Genomic DNA, 13,283 nt, shown 5'->3' on the forward strand with positions numbered 1-13,283 from the left:
TCTCCCTCTCTCTCTCTCCCTCTCTCTCCCTCCCTCTCTCTCTCTCCCTCTCTCTCTCTCCCTCTCTCTCTCTCCCTCTCTCTCTCTCCCTCTCTCTCTCTCCTCTCTCTCTCTCCCTCTCTCTCTCTCCCTCTCTCTCTCTCCCTCTCTCTCTCTCCCTCTCTCTCTCTCCCTCTCTCTCTCTCCCTCTCTCTCTCTCCCTCCCTCTCTCTCCCTCCCTCTCTCTCCCTCCCTCTCCCTCCCTCTCTCTCCCTCCCTCCCTCTCTCTCTCTCCCTCCCTCCCTCTCTCTCTCTCCCTCTCTCTCTCTCCCCTCTCTCTCTGCAATTCCCTTGTCAAGTCCACCCCCTACCCCCCAACCAACTCAACCTCCACTCCCAGCACCTTCCCCTGCAACTGTCAAAACTTCTGCCCATTCCTTCTCCCTCCATCTTCCACGAAGGCCCCAATGGATCCTTCCATGTCCGTCGCAAATTCACCTGCATCTCCACACACTTACTGTATCCGCTGCACCCGATGTGGTCTCCTCTACATTGGAGAGACCGGCCACCTACTTGCAGAACGTTTCAAGGAATACCTCTGAGACACCCTCACCAACCAGGGCAACTGCCCAGAGGCTGAACACTTAACCCCCTCCCACTCCACCAAGGGCATCTCGGTCCTTGGCTGCCTCCATCGCCAGACCTGACCCCACGATGCCTGGAGGAAGAGCGCCTCCTCTTCTGCGTAGGAACCCTCCAACCACACTGGATGAATGTAGATTTCTCCAGCTTCCTCATTCCTCCTCTTCCCCCCCCCCTCACCTTTTTTTATCTCAGTCCCAACCTCTGGATTCAGCACTGCCCTCTTGACATGCAATCTTCTTCCCAACCCCTCTGGCCTGTCACCGTCACCCTGCCCTCCTTCCATCGTATTCCCAGCGCCTGTCCCCCAAATTACCCCCCCACCTTTTGTCTCTGCTCGCTTGGCACACCAGCCTCCTTCCTGAAGGGCTTATGCCTGAAATGTTGATTCTCCTCCTCAGATGCTGTCTGGCCTGCTGCGCTTTTCCAGCACCACATTTTTCGACTCCAGTTTTGCACCTTCCCTAATAGGTACATCCACATACCGAATCAGAAAATGTTTGTCCACTAAACAAATTCCTCTCCATCTAAACCCTTAACACTATGGCAGTCCTAGTCTGTTTGGAAAGTTAAAATCCCCTACCAGAACCACCCTATTATTCTTGCATGTGGCTGAGATCTCCTTACAAGTTTGTTTCTCAATTCCCCTCTGACTATTAGGGGGTCTGTCATACAATCCCATTATTTCTCCATTCCATCCAAATAACTTCCCTGGATGTACTTCCAGGAACATCCTCTCTCTCAGTACAGCTGTGATGCCAACCTTACCAAAATGCCACTCTTGCTCCTCTTGCCTCCTTTTCTGTTCTTCTTGTAGAATTTGTATCCTGGAACGTTCAGCTGCCAGTCTTATCCATATGTAATTGCTATGACAACCCAGTGATGTGTTCCTAACTGTGCCCTGAGTTCAGCTGCATTTATTGTTAGTCCTCTTGAAATAAATGCAAGTTAATTTCTGTTCTACCTTGTTCTCTGCATTGTTCCTGACTCCGTGGGTGTGTTTGACTTGCATCTTTTCTCAGCTGTACCAGTCTGAGATTGATCTTTGTTTATCTTCCTGGATTCCCCCCTAACTTGAGTTTAAATCCTCCTGAGCAGCTCTAGCAAATCTCCCTGCCAGTATATTAGTTCCCTTCCAATTTAAGTGCCATGTTTTGGATTCTGAATTTATTCCAGACTTTTGGAGTGATCATTGTTGGGTAGAGTCATAGATAAAGCAGATTTCATTTTCAGAAGACATTATTGAACTAAGTAGGGCGATTCTTGGCTCTTCTGGTTAATGTGGTGCCAGAACTTGGGCAGTGCCATGTAGGTTGAGCCCCACTGTTGCTGGATTGACTATAAAGTTAGCAATGCTGTCAAAAATTGCAATTTGCCTCTTTTTTTTTACTAGCGATAAATGCAGGCCGCACCAGATTATTTCAAAACAATCAACTTAAATACAATAAACTATGGTGAGATCTCCAGAATCTATGTTGAATGTAACCATGTCACTTTTTGCGGTGGGGACAAGAAGATCAGACATTTTACGTTGTCAACCTGTTCCCTTCACTTGATTTCTCTAAATCTGCAAACAATTACTTGTACTCTCTCCTCTCCAAAGGAGTGTCTGCTCTTCCTTAGTCCATGGAGGGAAAACCAAAACATTTGCTTGCTTAATGCAAGTTAAATGGTAATTTCTTTGTTTCGGTAGGTATATTGGCTGCCTTTTTAATTAGTGGCGAATGGATAAGAATCCTTGTCCTAAAATTTCTTCATAGCATGTGAAGTTGAACCTCCTTTGAACTGATTTATTTCACACCTGCAAACTAAACAGCTCAGATTAGTGTGGAAACAGGCCCTTTGGCCCAACAAGTCCACACCGCCCCTTTGAAGAGCAACCCACTCAGACCCATTCCCCTATGTTGACCCCTTCACCTAACACTACGGGCAATTGAGCATGGCCAATTCACCAACCCCCACATCTTTGGACTGTGGGAAGAAACTGGAGCACCCGGTGGAAACCCATGCAGACACTGGGAGAATGTGCAAACTCCACACAGACGGTTGCCCGAGGTGGGAATTGAACCTAGGTCTCTGGTGCTGTGAGGCAGCAGTGCTAATCACCGTGCTGCACATTCAGTATGTTCTAAAGCAATAAAAGTATTTTGTAATTGTCTTAAACGCAACATCTTTTTTTCTCAACTTTCAGCGAAGCAGCAACTTCAACTCAACTTTTCATGTTTGATATTCTTTGCTGGAATATTTAATTGGGAAAAATTTTAAATGTTGGCCTTTCGTTGAATGTGGGAAAGATACAAGTTATTGCTTGTGGATCCAATCTTGTATTATAAAAATAAAACTTAAAAGGTGTACATTCAAGTCAACTGGTGACTTCTGGTCACGTGCTGACAAATCTATTTTCTATGTTCAGAATCTACAAATTTTCAAATTTTCATTTTTGCCATTTCTCCTGTGTTCCTGTTTGGGGTTACAGTGTAACTAAACTTTTTTGAACATGTATCCTTACCATAATTTTGACTCCAGTCCAAGCTTTAGTTTAGTTAAGACTTTGTTATGGCAGTTTGTTTTGAGACTTTTAATTAGTTTGGATGTTACTGCAGGTGTGTATTTGTTATGGTTGGCAAAAGTAAATTGAGATTAACTTGTAACAGGATTAATGAAATTCAAGAGTTTTGGTCAATTTTCCACTTGGAGCAGTGGAGTCATGGTACAAACAAGTTCAGCATATAATCAGTCTTCCAAAAGTTGAGTGCATGTAGATATAACTTAGTATTTACTCTAATGTTTCATTTGCTTTGACCAATGTTTTTTCGCTATCCTTTTGTTCCTGCCGTGTTTTAGAAATCTTGGTTACAAGCCAGAGGAAATTTGTCCGGTCAAACTGTCTTCTGACCCTTTTTTTGTTTCTTGTTGACATTGGGCCTCCACCCTCAACTAATTCCTGACCTGCATGTCTGTTTTGGGTCCGTCTGTGTTGGAAAATATATTGTGCTATGCAAATATTTTACCTGATCTCATTGTTTACATTTCGTTATCCTGTACTTGATGTGATTAGTATCCCTTTCCTTACAAAGGTATGTTTATTTCTTGGAGTGCATTCTAATTTAAATCAGCAAACTTTTTCAGAAAAAGTAATCCATTAGCTCAATTGCCCTAAATGTAATGCCATGCAAACACGTTATCTATCTTTGGCAACAGATTGAGGATGGCAGTAAGTTAATGGCCTTCTCTGCTTTCCTTGTTAACTACAAATTTTGGTTCAAGTAGGGTTTCATGCAAAGAGGCTGATGCTTTAATTGCAGCTTTTTCTGCAAGAAGGAAAAAACTCAAATTATACAGCGTTACAGACAGGATTCTTTGGTAGTGTGGAGGAATAGCATGACCTTGGGGGTCTGCATCCATAAATCCCTGAAAGTTGACACCAAGTTGATAGGGTTGTTAAGAAGGCAAATGGTTTGAATTTTATAAACAGGGGAATTGAGTTTGAGCTACAGCAAAACCTCCAAGCTCTAAAACCTTGGTTCAACCACAGTTCGAATATTGTGTCCAGTTCTGTTGCCTCGTTATAGGAAGGATGTGGATGCTTTAGAGATGGTAAATCTCCTCTGCACCAGGATATTGCGTAGATTGGAGGGCTTGTCTTAAAGAGGCTAAGTAAGTAGTGCTTTTCACACTGGAGAGAAGGAAGGGAGGTGACTTGATTTTGAGGTGTACAAGGTTATGGGAGACAGATTGCCAGAGGTAGGAATGGTTGTCATGAGAGGTCATACTTCTAAGGTGCTTGAAGGTATAGCAGAGATGTCAGAAGTAGGTTCTTCACTGTGGTGGGTGTGTGGAATGTACTGCCAGCAGTGGTGGGAGTCAGATGTCAGACATTTTTAAGTGATTAAGTAGGCACAGGGATGGCAATAAGGTAAGGTTGATCTTGGGTTCAGAAGCTCAGCACAACATTGTGGGCCAAAAGGCCTGGGATGTACTGCTCATGTTCTAAGCTGAGGTGTGAATTGAAGCTTACCTGCAGTAAGACCAGTGGTAGAGAGATGTCAGAAACCACAATATAAGTGCATGAAGAGGTAGTTGGAGTATGATTTGAATATTTGTTTCAACAGTAAAAGTGAAGTCTTTAATCTGCTGTTTTTACTTGTGCTGGTAAAGTATAAGATTGAAATTGGTGACTTTGTGCATTAGTGCCCAACTTTTAAATGTGCAAGAAATATAGTCTAAATTGTATACTGAATCAATATGGTAGTGGCAATATGGGTGATTGTGGGGTTCTGCAAAATGGCAAAGCTGCTAGGAACCAAGGTGACCTAGCGCACGAAAACATTTGTTGTTTTGAGGTTCTTTTGGGTAGGCCCATAATAACTACACAATTGGATCAAGAATAAGCCAAGAAAGGAGGGCATTTTACCAAGTACTCTAATAGCCTTGTAACTTTAATCATGAGTTTAAAAGTCTGATTGGTAGCGGTAGCCATGAGGGGGCAATGTTCTGCAGTTTTCTTTTGTTCTGAATCAAATAAGATCAGGCTATTTTTAGCCTGAGGGGATGTTGTACACATCAGTGATCAAATGCTAAAATTTAGCATTATAGAATTAGAAACAACTGTACTAACCTTTTTCACTGAGGACCATTACAATGCAATAAAGTTAGGACTAGCTGGAGTGAGCTGGGAAAGAAACTTAGCATCAAACGTGGTGAGGGACAGTAGAGGTTTGTGGCTTGCAGCGTAGATATATCTTAAGGAAAGAAACTTCTTGGGTAATAAAAAGTATCCTTGGACAACTAAGTTGTTGATAGCATCCAGTTTGAATTCAATGTGGCAAAGAATAGTGATGAGTCAAAAGACTGAGACTGAAGAAATAATGGGGAGCCAGAAAATTGTGGGATGTGAATAAATACTTTGCCTCTGTCTTTCCAGCAGAAAATACTAATGTTCCAAAACTAATAAACCAAGGGGGTTTAAAAAGTACAAAAATAAATGCCATTGATGTTAAGACAGTACGAGGGAAACCAATGGGGCAAAAGATAGCAAATTCTCTGAATTTGGTTTGCACCCTAGAATATTGAAGGAAGTAGCGAGAGATGCTAGATGCAGTACTAGTCATCCTTTTGATTCTGGGAAGACTCCAGAGAATTGGAAACCTGCCAAACAACACTTCGTTTCAAATATGGAAGGAGATAACTATAGAATAGATATAGCAGAGCATTTTGGAAATTCAAAAGTTAGTTGAGCAGTCAGTTTGGCTTTCCAAAGAGGGAATTGTGCTTGACAATGCTTTTGCTCACTTAATGGCCAGGATAAATTAAGCAGTCCATGTAATATTGGGACTTCTAGAAGTTGTTTCATAGTGCCTGCTAGGTTATTTAAGAGCCCAGTGTGTTGGTTGGTTGTGCATTAGCATGGATAAAGTATTAGTCAAGTAATAACTGACCATTTTGGATAAATAGGTATTTTCAGGATAATGACCTGTAACAAGCTGGGTGGCATGGGGATAAATGCTGGGGCTGGTTATTTCAGCATTTTGTATGAGACTCCATAGGTGGGAATGACCAGGTTTAGAGTGGTAATCTGGAGTGTGAGCAAAAACATTGCTATTTTGAGTGAAAATGTGACATTATGCACATGGGGGTATTGAAATATTTTAATACAGCAAAAAGCTCAGACCCAAAAAATGTACATAGCACCTTGTTCAAAACTATAAACTGGGTGACCCACCATTCTGTTTCTGTTTTCGTCAAGATGTTGCCATAATCAAGTCAATGCAGTAAATTAGTAATTAACTCTTGGGGACACAGTGCCTCTACTTGTATGTTTTGTATTTTATTTGTCATTCTTGTGAATTGTTCTGATTAATGCAAGGCTTCAACAAAATGTCTTCAGTCATTAATGCTTAAGTTTGTTTACCATATATACTCAGATAAAACTTGATCTCAAGAGTCAACCCCCTATTCTTAGCCAAAAAAATCTGACATTTTCCATATTTTGTGTGAAACGTTGACCCTAGTTCATATAATGAAAGCATTAGGCTTCATCTTTCTTAATTATTGAGTGAGCACTGTAGTGTAAACACTTCTTGTATGGCCACTTCGTTCCGGGCACTCTGTTCTGCCAGCCGTTTGCTCCATTCCAAGATTCCAGTTTGCTGGCTGTCCTGATCTGGTCCAGGATTCCAGTCTAGCCCTCAGCTGCATCGATCATATCATTTATTAAGAACAAGAAAAAAGGTGGATGGAATAACTAATCAATTTTATTTTCTATTCTCTTTATCTGGTAATTACTTGAAATCATTGTCTTTTTCTTCTTTTAGTTATCAACTGGGCTTCTAACAGTGAATTTCAGCCCCTCAAAAATAGTATTCGTGTAATAGTCAACCCCATAAATTAACTTAAAACAATCTAAAACATTTGACGTGTGTGTATGGTATTTAAATGTATATTTCTGATCATATTGTCACTTGCCTGCAAAAGCTAGTTTTTAATTTACATTCATGCTCAGCTTCTCTTAATTTGGAATGTATGTGTAGCGGAGCACAATAAGAACTAAGTGAACTTTAAGAAATCTTTTGTGGGGGGGTGGGGGGGGGAGAAAGTCAACACAGAAATATTTCAGGGTTCACCATTTATGGGAACTTATTGAGACTGTGCTGCCCTCTGCTGGGTGAAGTAATGGTAATAGCTTTTTAAACACTCAAGTAACATGTTTTACCTGCAAATAAATGCTGGGCGTGAGTTGACTGTTAAAATTTAAACAGTGCCTTCTCCAATCCATCTATTGGAAAATAAAAGGAATCTTTTATTTCTACATGGACCATCTTGTTAAACCCTTACTCTAACCCTGTTTTATTCTAGTGTGTGCAGTAGATCACCCTTTGTATGAAAGGGGCGACTTTGCAGCTGCCTCCCTTGAACTTGATTGACCAAACCCCTTAGATCTTGAGGGCATACTTGCAAGTGGTATTCGTGTATCTTTTTGCTGGGACTAACAAGATTCACTTAAGTGTTAAATAGCATAAGCATTTAGCACAAGACCATTCTGTCCAACTAGTCCTAGCTGATGATTGATGCTCCCCTTGGACTATTTCACCTTGACATTGAAGCAAAACATGAAAGAAAAATAACATCTTGCTATCCACCCTACACAGAGGTAGTACTTGCACTTGGTGTAGTTTCTCCAATTTATTTGTATTTTTTACATTCTTTAAGTTTTACTGTAAGTTAATTTTAGATTCAATTTAATTTTGCTTTACATTACTATAAAGGGGCTAAGATGTGGCATTTGAGATTATAACTGCTGCTGAACTGGAAAATTAGGTAGTTTGAAGCTGGTTGATGGGAAAGACTGTAAATGAGCATCAGTGACAGGTTCTATATTTTGGAGCACAGAATCCTTCAAAGGAATAGTTCAAGTGGAGAGTAGCTAGTGTCCTAAAAGAACACCACTTGAAGTAGGGATAAATATTAGCACAATGGTGGTGGAATGTTGCTAGCTTAACAACAAAGAATGAACATGGAACGGCTGTGGCTTCAGGGCCTTGGTATGTTGTGTCGATCCTGCAGAGTCCCATTTTTCATAGTGCCCTCTTGTTTTTTGAAAAAGATTTAAAGTTTTAGTTGTGTTTCTCACTTGGTGTGATATCCACTCGTGTGTGAAATGTCTACCAGCAGTCTTGTATTCTGATAAACTAGGTCAGTTTAAATAAAACTGAGTACTGCAGTGAGTAGTTCAAACATGGCCGTTTGCACCAATTTATAGTTCTAAAACTTATTCTGAAGTTTTAGATGTATTGTTACTTGTTTCTGGAACAAGCTTTAATTCACCTTTTACATGCCTCTAAATTTGCAATTGGAATTTTTCTCATTAGGAATCAGCCAAGGTTTCAGAACTGAATCCTAATGCCAAAGTTTGGGCAAATCATGTGCTAAGTCTGGATGCTGCTGCAAGCAATGCCTGTGAGACTTGGGAAGACCAATTGGAGGCTCCTGATAGTTGCCCAGAAGGTATAGTATTTTCAGGTGACTTCCTTCATTTTTAAAGTAAATACCATTTTCCGGTATCTTTGAATTCTATCACAATGAAGTGTTTTTTCAGAATTGGATCTGTCTGTTTTGTCGTGTTTGTCAGGCATTCAATATTTGAGTTGACTTTTCTGTGACATTGCCAGTAGAGGCAATGAATGCTTTTGACAACACTGCCTGATTTATAGTTTGTTTTTGTACTGTTTCAATTTCTTGACTTGTTTATCTAAATGCTCCTTATACACTCTCCAGTACTTTGAAGAATTCTCTCTTTGACATCCTTTTGGCACATGCTTTACTTTACCTTTTTTGTTTTGTCAATTGTTTGGTGGAAATTGCAGTGTGCATAATCAAAGGGTTTCAATAAATGTTGATTCTTGAAATAGTTATTCAAGATGCATATGGTACTGTTATGGAAACTAAAATCACTATTTAGTGAGTGTAATGGACTAACTCAAGTACTTTCAGTTGAATGCAGAGACTGGAATTTTGAAGTAGGATGTCAGCATGGGAGTCAGCTGTATGATCCATCCAGTGTATTTGATTTAAAGCCAAGCTGGTCATTACAATATGTAGACCCTTCTGCCCTGTGCCCAAATGCTGGAGTGTCTCTTGAATCCATTTGAGCATCTATAAAGTTTAGGTAATAGGGAATTAATAACATTTATAACCAAGCAAAGAACTTCTCAACACTAATGTGGGGGGTGTCTGGCACTAAAATACCCAGAGGGAGTCAGGGTCCTGAAACAGGAAATGAGGTGCTGTTCTTCCAGCTTGCGCTGAGCTTTTACTGGAGCACTGCAGCAAGCCTGAGACAGATGGTGGCTAGGGAACAGGCTGTTAAGAGTGAAGGTGTAAGTGCAGGAGATGGGTTGGACCCTGTTAAGGCCTTGACAACAGTACTAGGGAACCCTTGGTTGAGGAAGATGGGCATATTGGAGGCTCCCATGTCAAGGTTGGCCTCATCTGAACATGTGATGGAGACAGGGACTAGGAGAATCTAGTGGAGTCTTTCAAGGGAAGTATGCAAGGACATTTAATCCAGGTAGCTCTGAGTCAATGGATTTTTAATTGCCAGTCTATCCCCAGAAATGGAAACCGGTGTCAAGGAAGGGAGGAGTCAGACCAAGTAAATGTGAGGCAGGGTGGGAATTGGAAGCTAACTTGAACGTTTCCATTTCCAGAGGGAAGCAGCACCGCTGACATTTGAAACATCAGTTTAGTGGGGGCCAGAATAGAACATTTCTTGTTTCAGTTCTATGTACCCCACAAAGACAGTTGTAATTGTGGCTTGTGCAAGTACCTACAGCCACAATTCTACACCTGAAGAAAATGAGACTAGTTAAAAAGAGAAGTTGAGATGGAGGATGAGCTTGAAGTGGAGGAGGATAGTTGAGGGGGGCAGTTGGCTTCAGGAAGACGCAATGAGCCATGAGACCATCTCGACCAGGGCATGGACCTGTAAAGGAATTGCATGTCCATGGTAATGAGAAAGTGGCTGGAGCTTGCAAACTGGAAATTCTGCAACTGGTGTCAAGCATCAGGAATCACTTGTATATGGGCATGAACTGGACTAGGGAGAAAAGACTTAAGTCAAGATAAGAAAAGAAGTTCTGTGGGGTGGGAGCTGGCTGAAACAATAGATCTGCCTGGGCAGTCTTGTTTTGTGGACTTGCAGGAAAAAGATAGTCCTCCAACCCTGCAAAGCTTGCTTCTATCAGCTTGGAGACATTAAGGGAAGATTGCCGGATGAATGAGGTCAGTGACTATAGATCAGACTGACACACAATGGCCTAATGTGCTGGGGGAAGATAGGATGTGGTATCTGAGAGCTGGTGCAGAGCCCCTGCAATGCAGACTATAACAGCGCCTCCCTTATCAGCAGGTTTAATAACAAAGTCCGGGTTGGATCTATTCATGTAGAGTGCAGTCAATTTGGAGGGAGATGAAGTGCTGTGTGGTTTGGTCACTTCAATTTCTCTACCAATGTCATGCCAACAGATCTCAATTAACAGATTGGAAGTAAAAGGCCAGAGGAAGGTGTCCAGGAGGAGGGAGGATGTTGAAGCTGGGTAAAGGGGTCTGTGGGACAGGTTGGTGCACAGGTGAAAATGACAGTTTGATGTTATGTTGTGCCGAATATTCATTTAAGGTGGGGTTGCAGAGGGATCAAGTTGAGACCATTTGAGTGCAGAAAGTTCTGTATCGCAGCAGACACCTTAGGAGGGATGGTAAATACCTGAGGTGAGGTTGGGAGAAGGGATGGAGTCAGGGGAGAGGAGAAAAGTTCTAGAGGGCCGTGGATATCAGAAAATGCATCTTCCATACTTGGCATCAATCCCCCCTCAATTTTGTTCGAATCAAATAGATTCCTATTTCTTAACTTGGAATAATTAAGTAAAATGAATCCATCTAGTACAGCCTTTTCATCCTAGGGATCAGTAGTATAAATGTTTTTGTCATTCCCCTTCAAGGTAGGAATATTTTTTAGAGCCCAAGAAGCTTCAAAGAGCAATTATTATTAAGACTTCATAGTTGAGCTTTGTATTTAACAATGGGGACTCAAAGTTCAGGTAAATCTCCTCTTCTTCTCCTCTGCTCTTCTCTTCTTTCTCTTCCCCCCCCCCCCCCCCCCAACCCAAAAGTGTAATCAATTGAGCTGAGATTTTGACAGCATATGTATCTGTAACTAGCTGACAGGTGTAGATAGTACTAAGAATTGCTTATATGTAACTATTGGCTTGGGGTTGCGTTTGATATTACAGCAATGGAATTTGAATTTAAATTATGCCCAGCATACCAAAAACCCCTTGAATTAGATTGTATTGACAACACTGGACTAATGAGAGGGTGAGTGCCGGAGTCTAAAAGGAAGGACTTTTGAAAATTAGTCAAAGCTAACTGCACATTGAAGGCACATGTCATTTGAAAAGGTTGTCAACACTTGAATCTCTTTAAAGCACATATATTTAAAGATACCAATGAATTTTATGCAAAGATACGCATGTTTAGATGGCCCGGGGAGAAGACAGCAGAATTGGAGGGAAGCAGCAGACTTTGAAGTAAGATTCAGAAGACTGGAAGGGAGATTGCATAAGAAACTGTATGGACTTTGAGAAATTAATTTGTTGTTGGAGCAGCATTTTAGAGTTGGGGTCAGGTAACTATTGGTTCTAGGGGGCTCTGGTTTGTTAATTCTTTAGTGTTTGTTGGGAATTTTTCTCTTAAACAGTCGAAATCAGGGATTTTTCTTTCACATTTTAGCAGATTGAAGCAAGCTTTTCTGGATGTTTTAATTAGCTAAGAGGTTTGACTTCTGTATCGTAAAAATAGTTCGTAAGGATAAAAAGTGGGATGGGGGAGGGGACATAAGCTAAAGTTCATAATTTGAAGATATTGAAAACTAAGTACAGAACGTTGTAAAATGCCTAGTCTGAAGAGATGTTCCTCCAGTTTGAGATTCACTGGAACACTGCAGCATAAGAGGACAAATGTGGGCATATTTCAGCTGTGAAGAGTCCTCCAGGCTCCATGTTAGCTTGCTGTCCCTCCATGGAAGCTGCTGTCTGACCTGCTGTGATCTCCATTTGTTTTCACTTATCATTCCACATTGTCATTTCCTTCAAGAACAAATGGGTAGAGATTGTAGAAAGCAGCAGCACAAGAGGTTTGGGATCAGAGTGCATGAATCTAAGTTTGCGTGAGTTTCATGGTGAGCAGGGGAGGCAGATACAATTGTAGGCTCTTTAGTTCAAAAAGAATGGGATATAAAATAGGGAGGTTTTGCTGAAGTGAAGCTATATAAGGAGCTAGTCAGTCTCCGGCTCAATTACTGTGAATGATCTTTGGCCCCTTTTATCTGAGGATAGCTTGACTGGTGTTGGAGACAGTCCAGAGAAGTTCATGAGGCAATAAAGGAAATTTGTAATACATTCTGTAATTTGGACTTGTAGTCCATTAGAATTTGAGAATGAGGAGAGACAATATTGAAATAAGTTCCTGGGGCCCCACAGTAAATACGGAGGTTACTTTGCCTTGGGATAGCCTGAGATTAGAGGGCATAATCTCAAAGCGATTGTCCGGTTAGGACACTAATTTCTTGAGGGTAGTCAGTCTGTTGAATTCTTTATTGCAGATGACTGTTGAGGCTGTCGTTGAAGTACATTCAAGATAATTCAGACTTTTTAAAAATCAGTAAGAGGATTTCGGGAAATAGCAGAAAAGTGGAGTTGAAGATTATCAGAACAGCCTTGATCTCATTGAATGATGGAGTAGCATCAGTGGACTGCAAGGATCTGCTCAATGTCTTATCGTCAGTAATAGCTACCATAAGTGCTTATCACTGATTTTGTTTTGGAGTTTTCAGTTTATTTTACTGAGCTTTTTTCCCAAAAGATAAAATTTGGATTGTTCATTTTTGTTCAGATATCTAGTTAATTGGTCCATTGTATTCAGTGTCTCATACAAAAATCAAATAGGCTGGAACAAGTAAATTGTAACCAATTGTGGGTTAGTTGAAGGACACTCTACTCCACTTGATCATATCATATGCTCCTCGGTGTTTGACAGCTTTTGAATAAATGTAGACCTAGGATAAAGCGGTTTTTAAAAATAGTACAAGGGTTAGAAATCCATAGGCA

General features: G+C 41.0%; 1 protein-coding gene across 4 annotated transcripts in view; it reads left to right on the forward strand.

Annotated features, from left to right (window-relative positions):
• larp4b (La ribonucleoprotein 4B) overlaps positions 1-13,283 on the forward strand; it is a 139,034-nt gene that overhangs the window by 55,538 nt on the left and 70,213 nt on the right. For 2 of the 4 annotated variants that reach the window (XM_072576176.1, XM_072576177.1), the window contains exon 3: positions 8,490-8,640. In XM_072576176.1, coding sequence (XP_072432277.1) covers positions 8,490-8,640 — 151 coding nt within the window. The remainder of the gene's footprint in view (positions 1-8,489; positions 8,641-13,283) is intronic. The other 2 variants (XM_072576178.1, XM_072576179.1) reach the window with 1 other exon arrangement.

The sequence above is a fragment of the Chiloscyllium punctatum genome, chromosome 8 (genome assembly GCF_047496795.1).
Source record: "Chiloscyllium punctatum isolate Juve2018m chromosome 8, sChiPun1.3, whole genome shotgun sequence".
Classification (NCBI taxonomy): Eukaryota; Metazoa; Chordata; class Chondrichthyes; order Orectolobiformes; family Hemiscylliidae; genus Chiloscyllium; species Chiloscyllium punctatum.